This window comes from Akebia trifoliata, chromosome 3 (assembly GCF_017979445.1).
Source record: "Akebia trifoliata isolate Shusen 1 chromosome 3, ASM1797944v1, whole genome shotgun sequence".
Classification (NCBI taxonomy): domain Eukaryota; kingdom Viridiplantae; phylum Streptophyta; class Magnoliopsida; order Ranunculales; family Lardizabalaceae; genus Akebia; species Akebia trifoliata.
Window position 1 is genome coordinate 10,184,130 of NC_141377.1, and position 21,980 is coordinate 10,206,109.

Below are 21,980 nucleotides of genomic sequence, written 5' to 3' on the forward strand. Positions count from 1 at the left end.
AGAAGGGAAGGCAACTTACTTCGAGCTATATTCGATGGTTGAACGGAGTTTAAGATCGTCTCCGGCCAATCTCCAAATTTTTCTTCCTATGAAAATCGAATTTCTTTGCGTCCACGCGTAGTCCTTGACAACTTGCACGACTTTCCTTCTTGCGGCAAAGCTTGAATCGTTCTAGTTTGGCGTAGATTTGAGTTGCAAATTTTGAGGGATAAGGAATGAGTTTTGTTTGGAGGGAGAATAAGAAAAAATCAGATTTTTCTAATAGAATTCAGATATTTGTAACTTAAGTGGGACGTAAGTGTCATTTCGGGAATTGTTTTTCCTAAATGCCGATTTAGATAATTTTATACTCTATTTTGGGTTATTTTTCGATATGAATCTAATGGTATGATCAGATTCCTCAAATTATATCTCTAAAGTGTTGTTTACCTATTTGGTAAATATCTAAAGTGAAATTCGAGGATTTTGTAATTTTTCTGTCCGAACTCGAATTCGAACGTGCTTACAGGGTAAAGTATGTTTTTCGATCATTTTGAATCCAATAACAATGTCAAATTTCGTTAAAGATGGACAGAACAAAATCTGAGTATTTTACCTTAAGTCCTTCTGTTAGAATTTCTCCAAATTTCACTATTTTATTTTCTCGAGATACTAATTAGAATTTGAGGTATTACAAAACATAACAAAAGGCGAAGATGCAATGGCATTATGACGAATTTGTCTTGAGAAACAGCAAAGCCCATTTTGTTCAGAATGGCCTTGTTCTCTTAAAGTTTGCACTAACAATTAAGATAATCTGTAACAAAATTTCTCTAATACACAATGCCTCTTAATCACAAATTAAGAAATATTAATAGACTAAAATGAGATAGAGAGTTGTTTGATTTTCTTGTACCTTATAATTCTTTAATTGGAATTCGATCCCTTTAGTATGGATGGATTAGAAGTGGTGTCAGTTCAAAGAATGATTTCAAGTACCATTTTAGGCATCATAGAGTTGGAGCCTAGAGATGCTCTTTTAGGGGTTGCGGCCTTTGGGAGGATCCCTTTCTAGAATAAGACTTGGTTGACGCAACCTTTGTGGTCAATAACCATTAGGTGCTTTCTTGGGTTGGATGACATCTCTTCTTCTTCACCTATCTCTTTTTATTCCTTCTTATATTTATCTTATGTTATATCAAGATTATTGTTGAATAACTCTATTTTATTAGTTTTTTTTATGTCTTTTGTCTTTTTTAGTTTTTTTCACTTATTAGATTATGTAATCACCTTTAAAACTTAATTAGGGATTTGTAATTAATTTATTTTTAAGAGTTCTCTCAATTCAACTTGGTATCAGAGCCTACCTCCATCGTCCCCCTTTCCTTTTTGCTACAAATCCCATCGTCTCCGTCCTTTCTTAAATCCATCTTCAACACCTCTCATCTTAGATTAAAACATCACCCCTATGGGGGTTTTAGGCCAAACGATGGCCCTTGGACTATCCGCAGAGACTTGTCACAACAACTCCTTGGCTGTTTGCTAAAAAATTGAGGCAGGTACTACTTTTTTTTTCTCCTGACTTGCGATCACAACAAGTTGTTGTTTGGGGGTTGCAATCACAACAATAGTGTTGTTTGGGGGCTGTGATCACAATAATTGTGTTGTTTGGGGGTTGTGCTCATAGCAGTGTTGTTGTTTGAAGGTTACAACAACAAGTTGCTGTTTGAAGCTTACGGTAGTGGTAAAACTGCACCTTGGTGCCCTACGATTGAGTTAATAACTGTTCTGATCACCTACAATAGTGTTTGATTACTTTCCACGCCTCTTACGATCGTGTATTACCACCTTTAGGGTATTGCGATCAGTTTTTTTATTTGAACTCTCTTCAAACCAAAGCACATCGACTCTTTGATGGCCTTCGAGACGTTTTCTTCCTCGATTACTAGTAATAGTGATGGATCGGGCAGTCTTCCCTCTCATTTGATCGACTTTTCAGGCATCCACCACCTTGAAATTAGATGGTCCTAATTATCTTCTTTGGGCACAATCGGTTGAAATGTTTATTGGTAGAAAAAGAAAGATTGGTTACCTCATAGGAGCGGACGAACAACCTGTATCGATTGACACTACTTACCCCCAATGGTTTGCTAATGACTCTAGTCCGTTCTTAGCTAGTTACATTTATGCAATCACACATTACGATTGGTTTTATGTTCTCCAAGACGCAAACCAAATATGAGATTTCGTAAAGAGTATCTACTCGCAACGGCAAAGCAATGTTCGGATCTTTAACTTCGAGCGTGAGATTTCCCGCCTTTCGCAAGGTGATTCTTCAGTTACCACCTATATATCACAGCTACGTGTTTGATAGGAAGAGTTGACCTTCCATTCCTCGTCTTATGCTTGGAAGGACCCTCTTGATGAGGTATTATATGCGTCGATTTTGGATAATAATTGAGTCTTTCAGTTTGGTCTCCGAGATGAGTTTGAGTATGCGAGAGTTTATTTATTAGGTATAGATCCCTTTTCGTCCCTACAGATTGTGTATTCTTATGTTTTGGCTTATGAGAGTTGTCGTGCAGTTGTGTCTTACCCTACTCTTCTAGAGACCACTTTGTTATGCTTGCTCGCATACCTTCTCCACAGCCTCCTAGTAGATCTCTGCCTACACGTCAGCAACATAAGTGTGATCATTGTGGAAAGTTGGGTCACGTGAAGGCCTGTTGCTATGCGCTTTATGGTTGTCTTAATCAACAACGTCAATTGTCTCAATGATCCTCAGCTGATGTGGTCTCTCAGTTGACTACTGATCAGGCACTCCCTTCAGCTACTACCTCATCGGATTTGGTATCTGTCCCAGGCTAAGCTTGACAAGTTCATGCAATTCTTCAATTAGATGGAGACTTCATGTCAGTCGATCTATACTTTTGCTCACTCAGCTACCTTTGCATCTGCATATAGTGTTTCCACCACTTCCTCACCATGGATTATTGATTCTGGTGCTTCAGATAACATGACCGATACGTCCTCCCTGTTCAAAACCTATAGGTGTTTGTTCTGGTCATCACAAGGTTTACTTTGTTGATAGTTCTTTATCTACTATCACTGGTCAATGTTATTTTTCTGTTATACCTTCTTTATCCTTAACTAATACACTGCATGTTCCTCAATTTACTACTAATCTTATCTCTATTTGTAGCATTACCAAACATTTGAATTGCAGTGTAATCTTTTATCCCTCTCATTGTGTTTTTCATGATTTGGAGTCGAAGATAATGATTGGCATTTGACGTGAAGTGAATGGCTTGTATCTTTTAGACGCACCTGTTTTACCTAGCACTCATTTTGTTTCTTAGCTTAGTAGTAGTCAATCTAATAAGGCACTTTTAATGCGTTGGCACTTATGCTTAGGCCATATTTCCTTTGGATATTTGAAACACATGTTCCTTGCTCTATTTAATAATACTAATTCGCTTGATTTTTCTTGTGAAATTTGTCAATTAGTTAAACATGTTCGTTTTCATTATCCTATTTGTATGAATACTATTGCATTTGCTCTGTTTGACCTAATTCACTTTGATGGGTGAAGTCTTTCCCCCATCACATCCACTTTTGGTTATCGTTATTTTGTCTTGTTCATCGATGACCATAGTCATACTACTTGGGTCTATCTTATGAAACACGAGAGTGAAGTATATGGGATCTTCAAGTAATTTCTTGTTATGGTTCATACCTAGTTTGGTTGTTCCGTCAAAACTTTCTGTTCTGATCATGGTACCGAATACACCTATAGGGAGGTATTGAAGCTTTGTTTAGAATTTGGCATTGAGCATCAAATGTCCAATGTTAAGATTCTTTAGCAAAATGGTCGATCAGAAAGGAAAAAATTGCCATATTCTGGAGTTAGCCCGTGCCCTCTTTATTGGCATGACCGTGCCACAATCCTATTGGGCCAATGCAGTTCTTATTGCTATTTATCTTATTAATCGGACTCCCTCCAAGGTTCTTCAGTTTGCTACTTTTTTCCTTCAGCTCCATCCGGATCATCCATTGTTTCCATTTCCTCCGTGTGTGTTTGGCTGCGTCTGTTTTGTTTAAATTATTGATCAAACTTGCACTAAACTTGATCCTAAGGCTGTAAAATGTATTTTTTTGGGTTATTCCTTTACCCTGAAAGGATACCAATGTTATAATCCTTCATCTCGAAGGTGTTTCATTTTTTGGGATGTATCTTTCTTTGAGCATATCCCATATACTACACTAGGTCAGTTGGCATTCAGTCTGAGTGATTTCCTCTAGATTCCCTTGATGATGACTCCTATCCCTTGTTATTTCTTCTTTCCATGCCTGTTCCTCCTTCTCCATCTCCTGTCAATTCGTTACCTCCTTGATTGCAGGTTTATTCTCGGCAACCACTCAATACTACCATCACTTCTATGCCAGATCAACTCATTTTCTCGCCTTCAACTCCTCTTCCTACTGTCCCTTGTGATGATTGTTCTATCACTACTTGTAAGAGTAAACGCACTTATACTTATCCCATTTCTAATTATGTATCTGATTCCGTTCTCTCATTCTCCTATCGGAGTTTTCTTGCTTCTGTTTCGCTGTTTTTCTTCCTAATATTGTTACAGATGCTAATGCCCATCTTGAGTGGCGAGCAACTATAATTGATGAATTGAATACTCTTAAAAAAATTCAGACTTGGGAACTAGTTCCTCTTCCGACTAGGTGGAAGGCTGTGGGATGCCACTGGGTGTTCGTCATTAAGCATATTACTTGTTATAAGGCCCGTCTGGTGGCCAAAGTTTATGCTCAGACTTATGGTATTGATTACCTGGAGACATTTGCCCCTGTTGCCAAGATGACCACTATTCGAGTTCTCTTTTTTGTTGTTGCTATCAGAGGGTAGCCTCTCTTTCAGGTAGATGTCAATAATGCATTTCTTAATGGTGATCTTTTGGAAGAAGTCTATATGGTCTAACCTCCTAGTTTTCTTGTAGCTGCTTCTTTTGGACATGTTTGTCGTCTTCGCCGTTTTCTTTATGGATTGAAGCAGTCTCCCCACGTATGGTTTGAGCGCTTTACCAAGACAATGCATCGGTTTGATTTCCATCAGAGTTCTGTTGATCATACCCTTTTCCTGCATCACTCGCAGGGCAAAATTGTCGCTCTGATTGTTTATATGGATGATATTGTCCTTATTGGAGATGATTGTGACGGTATTACAGAGGTAAAATCTCACTTAGGACATCAATTTGAGATTAAGGACCTTGGATATCTTCGCTATTTTCGGGTCTTGAGGTTGCGCGGTCCCACTTTGGTATCTTTATTTCTTCGTGTAAGTATGTAATTGATTTACTCAATGACTCCGGTCAGCTTGGTTCTCGTCTCGTCGATACTCCTATTGAGCAGAATCACAGGTTGGTTGATTCTGAGAGGGATTGTTTGCCGGATATTGGCCAGTATCAGCGTCTTGTGGGAAAATTGATCTACTTGTCTATGATTTGTCTCGACATTGTCTATGTTGATACTGTTGTAAGTCAGTTTATATACTCTCCTCGCACATCTCATTTTACTGATATCTATCGTATTCTTAGATATCGTAAGGGATATCCTGGTCGAGGTATTTTGTTCAGTATTCATGGTCATCTTCGCGTTGAGGCATGGACTGATGCAGATTATGCTGGTTTAGTGACTGATAGATGATCCACTTTTGGGTACTATACTAAAATTGGTGGCAACTTGGCGCAGTAAGAAGCAGGATGTGGTTTCTCGGTCCTGTGCTGAGTCAGCGTACAGAGCTATGACACTTAGAGTGTGTTAGTTGTTGTGGCTTAAGACCTTACTAGCTGATTTGTGTCTTCCCTTGACGGCTCCATTTTCACTATATTGTGATAATAAATCAGCTATTAACATAGCATCAAATCCGGTTCAGCATGATATAACGAAGTATATCGAAGTTGATCGACATTTCATTAGAAAGAAGATTGTTTCTGGGCAGATTTGTCCTCCCTTTGTTCCTACATCTCAGCAACTTGCCGATATTTTTGCTAAAGGTGTTGGCAAAGCCACCTTTGAAGGTGTCTTGTCTAAGTTGGGCATTGCTGATATCCAGGCATCAACTTGAGGGTGAGTGTTGAATAACTCTATTTTATTAGTTTTTGTTTGTCTTTTCCACTTATTAGACTGTGTAATCACCTTTAAAGCCTAATTAGGACTTTGTAATTAATTTAATTTTAAGAGTTCTCTCAATTCAACTACTATAGATACTAAATTTAGTTTTCTCATTCGTAGCTTAAAAAGCCATTGTGGATTCTCAAAAACATAGTCCCCAAATCCTGCGCCTTATTGAAAAATTGCGATTAAATTGTGAACTTTATGATTAGTTACAAATTTTGCAATGAAATCAGAAAAAAAACAAAAGATGAACTTGATGGAAAAATAAGAGGGGATGACCTTGATGAAGATGTGGTGACCATTTTACCGATGGATCTTTAGATAATGAGGGACATTGAATTTATTGATTTTGATCGGTTGATGCTAACTTGAACTCATGATTGTCATCTTTTTATATTTTGAACATTATAAACATTGAATGTGTTTGCCTGTGGTTACTTTTTGGAAAATTGTTGTTAGGGCTATCAATGGGTTGGGCCAGGTTTAAATGAACCGGGCTTTTTAAATCTAAAAATCAAGCTCAAATCTGGTTCATCTAATGGTCGGGCTAGGGTGATTCGAGCCAAATAACCCCCAAAAAAGAAGTCCAAGCCTGCATGTTAGTTTTTTAATTGTAAAGTTCAAATATAAAGACTTGACCCCAAGACCTATTTGGTAGAAAAGATGTGCACAAACATCTTTTCAAATGTAGATCTCTATATACATCATATAAAATATATAATATATTCGTAATCGAACTGGGCCATCCAGTAGGCCTAGCTCACAAACCCAAAGCAGGCCTTAAACTTGAATCAAGCCTGGCCCGATAACTTAATGGACCTATATATACTACCCAAACCTGGTCCATGAGAGCACAGACTGGATTGTGCCAAAGCCCAGCCCATCGACAGTCCTAGTTGCTGTTCTTGAAGCAACAACCGCCCATAGCTTTGATGACTTGGTATTGTTGAGATCAAAACGGTAAAAGGTAGGAATTTAGCTGAGCATAATTAATAGCCAACCTCAAGCGTGATGCATCAAATGCGGTGGCCACACCGACCAATCACATTCAGCACATTTGGCTTCTGGATTGGCAAAAACTTATTAGTAGAAACAATTACATAACCCTAGCTTGATTTATTCCTGATCTTCTTTTTGATTAATTTCTGATTTTATTGAATTTTTCAAAACTTTCCCTTGCTGACTTATACCTGAACCACTACTTCGTGACATGCTCGAAAGGAGAGACTTAGCCCAAAAAATGAGAAGAAATCTGTTTGTAGAGTTCGTTCACCTGAACCAACCATCTCCACCAATTCAAGTAAAGAACAGTGAACCTGTGAGAAAACCTCCCCAAGAAAAAGAAACTTTATCAATCCATTTTAGAATTAAGCAACCACTGAGAAAACTTCTTTCACATCATCAATCAATGTGAAAAGTGAGTCAACCAAAAATCTTCTCGATTTTTTTTTTTTAGCATAATAAACAAGTATCTATTTTACTTATTTGGTATACATCACACAATGTGATATAATTAAGTTAATTTGAAACAACACACACATACATATTATAATATGGATAGTAAAAGCTTGGATATTACATTTTCAGAAGTACATTAAACCCCAAACCAAAATTTCTCAGTAACTTTTTGTTGTTGTTGTTGGATCAGTCTCAAATTAACTTTGTGGGAGTCTGGAACATCAACATTTTAGGTAGGGGTTCAGTAGACGTTAGTTCATCTTTCCTTGTTCATTACCCTTACTACTGTGAGATTTCAGGCTCGTCCAAGTAACTGGTCAGTTTTTGCTGCTGAACTCATAGCACAATAGTAGTTATTTGTTTTGCTGATTTCAGTGACAGTAATTAGTTTACCCAGCAAAAAAAAAAAAAATGGTCTGTTTTTTTTTTTTGTGATTTCAGCAAGAGAAATATTCTTAGTTTCCCACAGCTTGATAGGTCTCAGGGAGCTGATATGCAAAGATGCGATTCCATAATGCCAACAGGAGACAATAGTGGAGAAACAACGAGTTTAACAGAATCTAGAACTGTCAAGGATTTGGATCTTTGTGCTCCTGATACATTCGATACTCTACAGGGTAATGCTACAACCATCTAAAGTTTTGATTTGCTAATCATACATCCACAATTGTTTTATTTAGTGTTGGTTTTGTACCATCTTCCGAAATCTTTTTTTGTTTTTTACTTATGACGTAAGAGAATAGTACATGTATATAACATTGCAGATTCTGCCCCAGAGAGCAACAAGTTGAGCCCTTGCCATGTCAAAGATGGTCTAGCTTCATCCAACACAGTTGTTTCGGAAGAGAAGGAAATAGACTTGCATCCAGACGTAGAATTGGGCACGTCTACTTCAAATGCAAGTTCGGAGAAGAGTGATTTTGAGTCAGTTGGGCAAGAATTAGCCAAATCAATGATGACACTGCTGCTTCCACAAGCACTACCTCTCCTCAAGAAAACATCAAATAAAAGACATGCAACCAGTCGCAGTTCTGAAATTTCTCTCAGTACTGTTGACCATCCATTGAATTTTGCTGGCATGAAGGCTTCAGAGGAAAATGATGGGCTGTATCACCACCTTAAGGAAGTTAGATCTCTGGGTACAGTTCTATCTTATACACCTTTCAATCCTTTTCTCTAATATGTAATCTCTATATTGTATCTTGAGGAATTAGGATTTCTGAGGTTATAAATCAGATTGACCTTATCTCCGAGTCCATATGTAATAAATTTATGCAGATAAATTTGAAGTTGAAATTCCGGTAGAGGGAAACACTACAGAAAGGGAGGGAAAGATGCATATTCTAGGTACAGTTATGGGTTCAGATATCTTAAGTTCAGAATATGTTAAGTCTGTTCCCGACAGTTTTGAGGATGACCAATATGGGAATCATGTTAATAACCAGGGGCCGTCATGTTCTGGTTTTCTTGAAGCTGATGAAGCTCTTTTTGATAAAAAAGAATGTATTTCTGATACTTTGGGATTGCCTGGTTTTGTTGGTGATGTTGGAACCGATGGAAAAAATGAAATATTATATGGTGAAGTACCTGAGACTCCAGATGATGGGAACTGTTTATGCCTTGAAACCCATTCCAAAGTTGATAACTATATGGACAAGGAACTTGAGGTTGAAACTGATTCTGTCAAAGATATTCTTGGCCAAAATCATTCTTCCCATAGTGAGAGTATTTCCAATTGTGAAATACCCAACTTTCCAACCAATGAACCATCAAATAATCGCACCAGCTTCAGGAATATCAAAACTGAATTTAGCCCGAAAATGGTTGCTTCGTCTTCAAAAGCAGCTTATTTCGAGAAGAGAGTTTCTCTCAGTTCTACCAAGAACTTGGAATGTACGAGTAATGAAATTCATAGTTCCAAACTTGTTCAATATCACCGCAGACATTGTTCTTCTGATCCGAAGTCCCAAAGGACTGACATTCATTGGGATCAAGCTAATCCTAATACCCATGGAAATTATGATGATATTAACACCCATGGCCTAACATTGATTAGAAAATCTAATGGACCTCTCTCAGAAAGTATTATTTGCAGGAATACACAAGAAGGTTGTGTTCCTGAGACATGTTCTGCCAAAAACTCTTCGTTTACTGATGAAATTGGTCAAGCCGGTCCTTCAAGTAGCAGCCTAAATAGAGAAGTGTCATTTAGGAGTGAAGTCAGGATTGATGGACAACACCAAGATTTCAACACAGAGAATGGCATCCTCAGATCCAATGGCATGTTGACTTCCTTTGCATCCGGGGCTCAAGCAGTGGTTGACCAAGCCACTGAAGACAAAGATGTATCAAGATTTGTTCATCCATCTATTTCAGATGCGGAATGGCATCAAATTGGTATTCAAGAAGAAGAAAATTTTTTTGTTAATAATTATGGGCATGAATCTAAGGAAATTTTAGCTGATTTAGATTTGGACCTTCACATGAAGTCTGCAACTATTAGTGGCCAATATCACAGAAATTTGGCTTCACAGAGTCAATTACACCAGGAATGTATGTTATCGGACTTCTCATTGGATATGGAACCTAGCAAGGAGTCTGGGGGCTTTGTTGTTGAGCTTGTGGGATGCTACATGCACCCATCTCCAGTTTTATCCATATTGCTGAGCACACAAGGGGATGAAGTCCATATTTCTGTTTTATGTGGCCTTTTGGAGGACAGGAGCAGAACGATTTTCATCTACAAGGTTCCCATTAAAGGGTCAAGTGGAGGGTGCCCTTCTTTTCTTGGTTACACATCAATGGTGTTACCAATTTGGAAAGGCACCTTTTGCAGAGAAGTAAGTTTATTTATTTTTGGCTTAGTTTGTAGAGAAGTAAGTTATAGGAGTATGTTTAACAAACATTTATGTTGTTTTTCAATGATTCCTCAGGTTATTATACTGGGCTGCTTTTAATATTTCATGGGACTTTACATTTGTGTTTCCTTTTCCTAGATTGCATTGGAGAGGTGTGGGTTTCAATTCACTCCAGATGGGCAGTACCTTGTTTTCCCAAACAGTATCAAGGCACCATCTTGCAGGTTACTGATTTGCTTTGTGTGTGTGTGTTAACCATATAGATTGGTTGCATGTACCCAGACTGATGCTTGTACTAATTAATTATTTATGTTCTCAGGGAACGGAGTATCCATTGTTCATGTTCTGTGTGTGCATTGGATTGCTTTGAGGAGAATGCTGTAAAAGTTGTACATGTAAAACTTGGTTATGTTTCTCTTGTGACTAAATTGAAAACCAGCGCAGGTGTTCATTGTGTATTAGTTTGTGAACCCAGCCATCTTATTGCTGTTGAAGAGGGTGGGAGACTGCGTGCTTGGGTCATGAATACAAAGTGGAGGTCAGTTTTCCCTGTTTTTTGTGCGTGTGTGTGCGTATTCTCCATATTTTTGGATCAACATTTTCACTTTTATTCATTTATTTATTATGTGCTTTTGATTCTACTGTGGTATATTAGTTAATAAGTTTCTTATTGTGATGCCCAATAAAGTAATCTTACAAAACTTGTCAGAAGATCCCGTGTCTGTCATGACAACTCATTATATGGGATATTTTTTACTCTAGGCAAATAGCAATATAGAATCAGAATTTCATGCGTGGGCTGAAACTATGTCCTCCACCTAGTTTCCAGGGAGAAGGGGCCAGACCCAGTCAACCCACCCACCTGGTGTACAGACCATGTACAAATGGTATCCCCCTTGACTTCGCTAAATGAGAAGTAACATTGTACTTTGCAGTTACAGATGCTGTTACAATAAAGTTAGCTGTGGAGGCTTTAATTCAGCCTTGGCACTGAGATTCTGTACTCATGCTTGGTACCTGAAATTCCTGGGATGCTTGATTGTATTTCACATCCCATTGACTTACACAACAACTTAAGATGGGAATGTAAATGAAATGCATTCTGTTTTTCTGGGAAGGGTTGTATCGGACTGGTCCTTGTTTTACGATTTTACATCAGCAATAGAACTATTGGATGAAAAATGAAAACCATTTATATGATTGTTTTACAACTGTAGTTGCACCAAGTTAATCAAAGGAATTTCTGATTAACCTATATGCTGAAGGAAAAATGATTAGTTCAAATAGCTTAGAACTCGGACGCTTCCTGATAAATTCATGTAGAAATCTTCTTCCTTTATAAATCAGATGAATGACCTGTTCCTGCGTATTGACATAGATATCTTTTGCTGCCTTTGAGTTTTGATTAATAAACTTTGTTGACTACTAACATAATTGTGTTTTTGTTTCTTTGTTCGCACCTGCAGTGCATGGATAGAAGAATTCTTATTACCAAGCTTGGATTATGTATCTCCTTGCATAGTGGAGATAAAAAGGATTCCAAAGTGTGCCTTTTTGGTTATCGGCCATAATGGTTATGGAGACTTTGGTTTATGGTAACTCACATCATAAGCTCCTTTGTGTTTGCATATTTCCCTCTTAAAGTCCTCTTTCCATCCATGCATTTATTGTTCCATCCAAACCCCTTGCATACATACACATAACCTTCATACACAACCATTCTTAATTGAAAAGTGCTGATATGGTTATGAAGTCATTTGAATATTGTTGGTTCTAGCTGTCTTATGACATTGCACAAGTCTGCATTTTCCCAATTCTCTTACATTTATTTAGTAACTTTTTCTAATGGTATAGTATGTGTTAGTTACAATTCCAAACTCCATTATTCTATTCATCTTGCTTTTTCTTTTTGTCTAGATGAACTACATCATTTGAAAGGTGAAGTGAACATAACTGTACATGTTCATTTGTATTCTTGACTCTCAAGTACTCACAGTCAACTGAATGTCTTTGTTAACTTGATATCTACATGGACAAAAGGCTACCTTTTACTTAGAACTGGAAGGTCATAATGGTAATTATCTTTATTGGCCTTTGGCAGTGCATCAGATGCAATACTTCTACGTGATTTGGTTCCAATAATTTCCTTGAGTTTTCATCCTTATTGGAGTCCTCGTATCTTGATAAATTGGTTTGTTGTAGTGCTGGTCTCTAGGCTCTCAAGAGTATAGAAGATAAAAAAAGCTGTCGTGAGCATCTTGTTGTCTAGCATTTCTTCAGTCTGGTATTGAAAAACCCAACAATGGAAAGAGCTTGTCCTGTATTATTGGTTTCTTGGTTGGATAGTTAATCAAGAAGTTAAGAATTCAGATGCTCTCAAATTTTTGGAACAAGGACTTCGATGATGATGATAGAGGATCAGGAATTATCATTATATTTGTCTTGTCATACAAAAATGTTAGGAATCTGTATTGATTTGTGATGCAGAGAAAGAAGTCTATTCTTCAATAGCTTTTTTCACCATTGAGTATTGGGGAGAAATTTCTTTCTTTTTAGTGTGTCCTTTTCATCTTTAGAATCAGATATTTCTCTTCAGTCCAAAACAGCATAGAAACTGTGTTCGAACACAAAGTTGACCACCCCAACTGTTTACTTTGGTCAAACTGGTTTATCCTGTGAATTGACTTGTTCAATTGCTGGACTTTGCTCTTCTCTCATTAATAAAGAGTACCACACTGTTTTGAATGGATACTTAACTTGCTTCTTCAACATGAATAAAATAGAAGAAGGCATTTAGGGAAAGAGTAGAAAAAGGAATGCTAGGACAGAGTTTAAAATGGAGAATTCCCACCTAGGACTAGAGGTCTTATTGTTAATAAGGAAAGATATCATACAAACCACACTAGATGATGTTGCATGGACGCTTTTAATAGGGTGAACTATCGATGTTGAATATGTAGGATTCCAACATTCCACAAACTCTAGTGCAACCCTTCAAACTTTATCATATATTATAATTTGTACTCTTTCCAATTGAATTTTTCCTCTTTCTAAATGCATCATTAAACATACTCTCGCCTATAGGTGTATTAGATGATCACATATTCATTGTTGTCTTCATTGCTGCATAAAAATGAGTATTTTTCTATATTATTTAAAATAAATGCCATGCCCGCCAACCCTGTTTTTCAGTTTTTGACTAATTTGACGTTCCGTACACATGTTGGACTTTGACAAATGTACCCATATCCATGCAACATGTGACCTTGTTTCCAGGAAAGAGAGTATGTGTCCCCAACTAGGTGCCAATTTTTATTTCGCAAAGAGCTTCTTTCTTAGTGGCACGAATACTTGGTGAAAAGAAAATGCTACATTTTGTACACACAATTTGAAGCTTATGGAGTTGTTTACTCCCTTTGCAAACACCCTAACTTTATCTTGGTAACAAATTGTATCCTGGTCATTTTGTTGAAAGTTTAATGATACAAAAAACTTAAATTCTTACATTTGGTCTTCAATAAATGGAAATATGGTAAAATCAAAATAAAGAATTCATAGGGTTTGTAGACATGTGATTTTCTTATGAAAACCTCAATACTACGTAGTTCGAAGTCGCCACCATTCTTTTTTAGAAATGGGGTGAATGAGCAGCACCTGAAATAATTTTTGGAAAATTGATTTTTCAAGGCATTTGTAGTGACTCTTGAAAGTGGATAAGGCATGATCTACCTAGAGTCTAGAGGTAAGAAAGTTCGGCTAGAGAGTAGGGAAGGTGTTAGGCACTCCACTCTCTCCACCAGATGGTGGTTATCTTTTAACTTAGCCAAAGGTGAAAACAAAGACTTTTTTTTAAGGAATTTTGAATTAGAAAAAGGAACAATACATGTATGAATGAAATAAAAGAATATGAGTGAGTGCAAAGGTGTTTAGAATGTTTCCATAACGAACTATTTTTGTTTGCTTTGAGTTGTGAGTGCTAATCGATAAGGATAACACTCTTTTAACTCTTTGCATTCTAGAATAGGAGAGGTATGGTGTGTGCAAATGTGTATGTGTGCAAGTGTTCCTTAAGGAACTTATTATGTACTTGGAAAGAGGAAGATTATCTCACATGGAGGAATTACCCTCTTCCTCCTTAGCCATTAGAGTGCTTAGACTATGTGCAAAGCAAGTAAGCTATAAAGAGAGAGTTACACTATTGCTTGGAATTTAAATGAACTTGGCAAATGAATAATTGAAAGGCAACTAAATGTTCTCTAAGGAACTTATTATGGACTTCTAAGGGGAGATTACCTCACATGGAGGGATTATTCTCTACCTCCTTAGCCATAAAAAGAAAAAGAAAAATTACACTACATTGCTTGAAAGTAAATGCTTAAAGATAAAGAGATTGGAGTGAGGGGGGTAGAAGAGGGGGAGGGGGGACAATGCTTAAAATTTAAATCTGCCCTAACCCACCTTGTATGCTTGTTGTATCTTTTTATTTTTCCTTAAAAGTCTTCAAGGGAGTTTTTAAAGAAGAGAAAGAGAAGAGACTTGAGTGGTGTAGAGATCTTTTGTGGTAGAAGCCTTGGGTAAGATGTTTTTACAAGTCACCTAGGTAGGTGCTTTGTCTGGGTTCAGCGTTTCTCAGTTTGGGCCTCAAGTAACTCATCTTCAGTTTGCAGGTGATACGCTACTCTTTCTGGATGCTGTCCCTAGTTAGGTGTGCTTTTTTAGGGGCCTTGTGTTGGTTCGAGGTTGTGTCTAGTCTTCCAATTAATTTGAGGAAGAACAAGATCTATGCAATTGGAGAAGTCCCTGATATTGTGGCTTGGGCAAATTTTCTAGGGTGTCAAGTCAACTCTTTGCCTAGCTCTTACTTGGGGCTTCCCTTGGGAGCAGTTTATAAATCTTCTTCGGCTTGGGAGACGGTAGTGGAGAGGGTTAGGAAAAGGTAAAGCTCGTGGAAAGTTAAGTGTCTTTTGAAGGAGGGAAGTTATTTATTAGGAGCACTTTGTCAAGTATCCTGATGCACTTTTTATGGCTATTCATTGTACCAAGTAGGATTGAATCTCAATTGGAAAAGATGATGAGACTTTTTTTGGAATGACAGAAGTGGCAATCACAAGATTCATTTGGTGAATTGGAAGTTAGTGTGCCGGCCTAAGAAATTGGGGGGCCTTGGGATTAGGAGATTCAGATCTGTCAATAGAGCATTGTCGGGAAAGTGACTTTAGTGTTTTGTTATTGAAAAAGAGGAACTCTGGGGCAAAATAGTTGCCGCAAAGTTTGGGAAGGATTTGCTTGGTTGGGAGAGTCAGCTAAGTATACTACCGTTTGGTTGTGGTGTTTGGAAAGGTATTTCTACTTTGGGAGCTTCCATGAGGGAGCATATAAGGTATGAAGTGGGAAAAGATGATCGTATTCATTTTTGAGAGGATCGGTGGTGTAGTGATGCCCTTATTCAGTTTTTGTTGCCCACATTGTACTCGTTATCATTGAGGAAATGAATGCCTATCTTTATCTTTTTGGTTCCTAATGGGAGGGGTGAGTCTTGGGACCTTTGTTTTAGAAGAAGATTGAACGATTGAGAGATTTAATGGAAGTTAACCCCCTCTGAAGACTTTTTGTTTAGATAGGAAAGTGTAATTAGGGAGTGAACGTTGTCTGTTTTTCTATTTGAGGACTTCTCGCCCTCTTATCAAAAAAAGTCCTAAGAGAGTGGTGTAGAGATTTTAGAGAGTGGGTAGGGATTCTTGGAGAGATAAAGGCTTAGTAGTACAGGGATTTTGGTATAAGTTTGAGGCAAGAATAAGGTGTTTCAATCCAAGGGAGGGATCCCCTTTTATAGAGTTTTGAGACAATTTTTGGGGGTAAAGTGGTCCAACCCTAAAAACAAATGGAAAAAACATGAGATTTGTCTTATTTCTTTTTTTGGATTTTTCATTTTTATGAGGGTAAAGGTGGAAATTGTGAGATGAAACCCTAAAAGCATTTTTGGTCTTTGGTAATTGTTTTCAAAAGTAAGGGTAGAGAGGTGAGAGACAAAAGGTGTTTTGGGGAGGGTGAATGGGCGAGTGACATGTGTAAAGGTGATGTGGTAGGTAAAAAGTAGACCTTGGTTTTATTGTAAATAACTCATGAAGCATGGGCAAAGCTACAATTTTGAAACTGACCCTCCTAGAATGTGACAAGTGTCCCCAATGGTTTTCACTTTTAGAAGTCAAAATAGGGACTTCTCTAGGTCTTTGTCAAGCAGGACACTTTTTTGATTGACTTTGGTCTCAAGTGAGGGCAAAATGTACTTCTTATGAAGAGTTGACCCACCAATGGGATTGGAGCTCTTTGAAACATGGAGCTTATGAGAATATGATGAGTGTCCTCTCTGATGGAGAAGTGTGTGGGTGTATGGGCTAAGAAAAGGCTTTGGGCTAGAATTGTGAGTGTGGTCGAAGAAGGTTTGGACATAGACTTGGGTGTTGGGTGCTTATGGAATTTTGCCAAGTGGCAAGAGAGATAAAGATTGGAACAGATGTCATGGATTTTGGACTTTATCTTCAGACAAGGATTAGGAATTCCTTGGATGGGCTTTGTACCAAAATTAAGGCTTCAAAACCTTTCTTTTTGGGTGGGCTCATGCAATTTTGGGTGCCTACAAGGTTTGGAGCTCAGATCTCAGTAGGGGTTGTAAAAAGATTGGGCTGACTCAACATTTAGGCCCTAAATCCAATATCTGCCCAACGTTTTCGGTGTCTTGGCGTGCCTTGCATGGCCAAATCAAATCACCTCAATGTTCAGGTATAGGCCTAGTGAGGTAATCTGGTGGGCCTTTAGATCTTGTCCTGGTTCAGCTGTGGGGCAAAAGTTACTGTCCAAGCCGGCCTGTTACAGTGTAATACCTCTCGTCCCTTCCCAGCCGTTGGCAGCTCTAGTATTAGAAAGAACAGCTGGAAAAAAAGTGAAGAAAAAAGAAAGTGAAAGAAAAGAAAGAAAAAAAACTGAGTCTCCTATGAAAATGCTTTGAGGGTTAACTAGTTTCACACTGGAAAAAACCATCAACGTTTCTTTTTCTCTTTTATAATCTATCTTTTCTTGTGTTCAGTATTTCGATGCACAACTTAGTCTCAATATTTTACAGGGATATTTCCAAACGTGTCATCCTATCAAGGTATTCTGCTCCAGGCAATTTAGTCTTTCAGGTCCTTCCGGTTGGCTTATTCAGATGGGAAGGAAAAGGAGTTGTTCCCTCCAGTCCTAACATAAAAGAGCAGATTGAAGGGATCATGGCTACAACGGAAAAGTGGTTTTCTGGGTCCATTGAAGATCTTGCCTTTCTTTCATCAAATGTGGAAGATATTGCTGTTTGGCTTCTAGTATCTGCTACTCATGATTCTGAGGCTCAATATGATCATCAAGTAGATGGTATCAATACAAGTCCAGGTGGATGCTGGAAGCTAGCTCTGCTAATGAAAAATATGGTGATCTTTGGGAGTGTTTTAGATCCAAGGTACTTTCAAACTTTGTAGTGCTTATGGATTTTTAAAGCAAACCAATGCTGCACGTCTTAGCTTCTTGTTCTGTACTTCAATAGCACTTTTGATGGTCCTGTATCTAAATCTATATTTCTCCTCAATGCCTTCTTAAATCATGGGTGGTAAATGATATTTCCAAAGTACACTCAATTCTCGATCACTTTTCTCATTAATAAAATTATACTTGTTAAAAAAAGAGAGATTCTATTGTCACACCAATTTTTACTAATGCCACCCCCCATTCATGTGTAAATAACCAAAGAATTAGCACACATCTTGGGGTGGCGTTACCAAAACTTAGTGTGGCAATAGAAGCTTTTGAAAAAAATAGAGTAATAGAATAACTCCTGGAGTACAAAAAGCAGAAGGGCGTGCTTTTTCAAAAGACTATAAAAGCACAATATTTCAAAAGCTAATGAGAAAAAGAACCAGGTACTACAAGATCTATAGGGCAAGAAAGTGCTCGCACTAGAACTTGAGGTTATTAAAGCTAGTCCATTGTTACCCACAACTCACTCCATGCATCAAACGCATGAGATTTTGATCAGATGCATATGCCATATGCTATTAAATGTGATGAAGGTTGACTCTTGAATTCATTTATTGTGCAGGGCATCCTCTGTTGATGAATCAGCGGGTCATGGAATCATTGGCACACGTGACGGGCTCGTCTACATTTGGGAATTATCCACAGGAATGAAATTGGCTGATCTGCATTATTTCAATGGTAAGTGTCACTTTTTTTGCTGATTACACCTTGGTTTAGGTGGCTTATTTTCTTAACTAAGCTACTGTGCCTTATAAATTTATTTTTTCTTTTCATGCTTTAGTTTTTAACATTTATGCATATCTTATAAATGGATATAATATTTGATGAAAAACGAATGTCTTATAAACTGGATAGAATATTCATTTTCCAAGATCTATTTAATTTTCCAAAAATGAATGGGATGAATTCAGGATTCATTTTCCATGTAATGCTAGGCTTTCTCCAAAATCTGATTCATGTAGCTCTACAACATCTCCTTTTCTTATTAATTAATATGTAAAATGAGTTTATCTCTTATTTTGCATTTTATTGCCTACTGATGTTGCCATCTCTACGGATAATTGAATTAAATAGCATAAGTGGTCTGTTTGGATAATTGAATTGAAATAGCAGATGAATTGATCTCGTGTTTTGCCTCTGTTTTACTATCTTGCTTTGGCTATCTAGCCCAAAGATGCACTTTCCAATGTACTCTTCTAAGGATTTCGAAGTTTTGAAATCAGGATTGTAACCATCTTTCTTAAGATATTCTTCTAATTGCATAATTGTGGGAGGGCAAATGATGATTGGCAAGTTGTGTACAGGGACTCCCAGTTAGGTAAAAACAGACCCCCATGATGAATTATGAAGGTAACTATTTTACCCAGAATTACAAACACGAGGGAAGCACAATGCCAAGGGACTTTCGGGGGGATGAGGTAAATGAGGAAGCTAACAAGATACGACTGAACGCAAAATCATAAGCAGCTTTTAGGTCAGATTCGGAGAAGTTGTAGACATGGCCAATGGATTAAGTCATTGACAAAATTGTTTACTGTATATCATCTTCAAGAATGGATAAATCTACTACGCGGCTACAATTTTATTGAAGGTGGTGATAGGATAGAAGTAGCTTGGGATACCATTCTGACACAAAACTGAAAATTCACATGTTGTCCAGATGGGATGAAGACACCATCGCCCAATAAACTGTTAGTCATCATGGAAGACTTGTGTGGATGGAAATGATGTAGGAGTTAGTAACACAAAAGCAACATGCAGATCATGTCCGTCGGATGGTGCAGTAGTTAGAGCGGTATCTGAAATCGCAATTGGCTAGTCGACTTGACTCTCGAAATCGTGATTCGTGACCCATTCTTATTGTAATGAAACCAACTTTTGGGAGTTAGTAATCAAAGGGTCAATCGAGTGCTCCTTCCAATGTTTGAAATGACAAAGGAAAAGGAGTAGTGGGTGAACATCCCAAAGGGGGTGAACAAAATCAATGCTATAGGTGTCAAGGATTTGGACACTATGCCTAACAATGACCCACAAAGGAATCCATGAAAAAATTATTGATTGAGTCCACAGAAGAAGATGATCAAGGTGATCTCAAGGAGGAAGTCCAAGAACTCGAGGTTGGAATGAGCGACATAGAGTATGAGGGCGATGATCCACACCTAGTTTGCATTAGGAAAGTCACTTGTCATTTGAGGATAGGATGTTAGTAGTTAGGTGTGCCCTATCTCAACAAAAGACAAATGCTAAGTGGTGAGAAAAATTGCAAAATCATTATTGATAGCCGAAGTTGTGCCAATGTGGTATCGGTTAGAACTGTTTCCATTTAGGATTGTCCCCTATAGCTCATCCTTAGCCATACTGAATTTCTTGGGTTAATTCATCAATCTCAATCTCCCAGAGGAGTTAGCTCATACATTAAAAATGAGATGCAACAACTAATGTGGTATGGACAGTTGATGGAGTGGGTCTAGTACACTTGGTTGGCGTCCAATTAAGTTCCAACAGATCTCCTTAGTGTGATAGGATGCTTCCAATGTAGTGAAGGTTCGATCTGTAGCTACATTTAAAAAAAAGAAAAAGAAAAGGAAGTATTACATAAAAAGCATTTTCTTCAAAAAAGAAAAAGAAAAAAAAGGAGACAGTACATGGTAAAAAACACTAGAGAAAATAGATCAATGTTTTTTTATGTCAGCAGTTGTTGAAAGTTTCTTGCAATCTTTGATGTGGTCTTTGTGTTTCAATACCGAGTGAAAACTCTTTTAGATGAATTTAGGATTTCCATAAACGAGTTTGGTGTAGATCTAGGGTTTCAAAGGAGAACTAGGAGAAGAAAAAGAGAGAAAAGAGAAGAGAGGAGTGTTGGAATTGTGTTCCATGTTCCCATCTCAAATGTTGATGGATCATGATGCCCTTACATAACTTAATAAAGACTAAAGTCAGAAATACTACAATGCCCTTAAAATATTTGCATCACTATCACAACATTTCCTTTTTTGTGGATCAAAAAAGAAAAAAACTAATTGAAGACGGGAGACTTTCTGTTCTGATAGTCCCTTTTTTGAATTTCAAAACTTAGTTCCAAATTGTAGTGCTAACTTGGCCCCATACGAAAAGTTCCCTATTATGGAGCGTCTGTCACCGCATATATTCTGTCTTGGTTTTATTTATCATAAACCACTTAGTGTCTAAGATATCCTTTGAGAGATTTAAATTTTCTTTCTTACTGTTGATTAGATTGATGAGAATTGAGTGGATAGTATTGCTTCCAAAAGACCTTGCATTCTTTATGTTTGAATTTTTCATAATTATGTTACTCATGTTTAAATCTAAGTTGGTGTAAAGCTCAAAGATTGTATTTTGGATTATGATGGTTTTTATTTTTATGGTTTAAGGTGGACATGTTTCGAGTATTGCCGCTGATTCGAAGTCAGGCGTTCTGGCTGTTGCTGGTGATAAACACCAGTTAATGGTTTTTTGTAATACTCTCTTGAGGGCTGGGAGAAATTAAAGAGTAAAGAAGCTGACAAGCTTCTCTGTATCTTTAGTCCTGTCGGGTATGACTGAGGAAAACTGGGTCAGGCCTGTCCTACGGGCTGTCTGATGAACCGGGGCCCAGCCCGCTACCAACGGGGATACCATGTTCAAAAAAAAAAATCTCTGCATTTTTCAAAATTTCCATCGATGCAATCACAGTTTTGGCACGCAAATGACCAAGGTAGTCAAGATGCTTGACCCCCCTTTCAAGGTGTGTGTCATTTGGCATAAAACTGTACAACTTTTACTGTAATAATTTTTTTTTTTTTAAATCTTTTGTTTCTCATTCCTTTTGTATGGGATATATTATGCAAAAGTAAAATGGCCAATAAAGATATTAATTTTTGTGAAGTTTTTCTCCACGTATCCTGCATTTGATTCTTTATGAAAATTTGCCCAAGTTAT

At 37.6% G+C, this 21,980-nt stretch overlaps 1 protein-coding gene across 1 annotated transcript in view; it reads left to right on the top strand.

Moving 5' to 3' along the window:
- The window catches only part of LOC147405954 (DNA binding protein), a 38,340-nt gene extending 16,360 nt beyond the window's left edge, over nt 1-21,980 (top strand). The window contains exons 5-13 of the mRNA XM_086433850.1: nt 8,090-8,237; nt 8,385-8,759; nt 8,899-10,460; nt 10,617-10,702; nt 10,798-11,016; nt 11,945-12,073; nt 17,599-17,967; nt 18,604-18,719; nt 21,434-21,980. Coding sequence (XP_086289976.1) covers nt 8,090-8,237; nt 8,385-8,759; nt 8,899-10,460; nt 10,617-10,702; nt 10,798-11,016; nt 11,945-12,073; nt 17,599-17,967; nt 18,604-18,719; nt 21,434-21,549 — 3,120 coding nt within the window. The 3' untranslated portion in view covers nt 21,550-21,980. The remainder of the gene's footprint in view (nt 1-8,089; nt 8,238-8,384; nt 8,760-8,898; nt 10,461-10,616; nt 10,703-10,797; nt 11,017-11,944; nt 12,074-17,598; nt 17,968-18,603; nt 18,720-21,433) is intronic.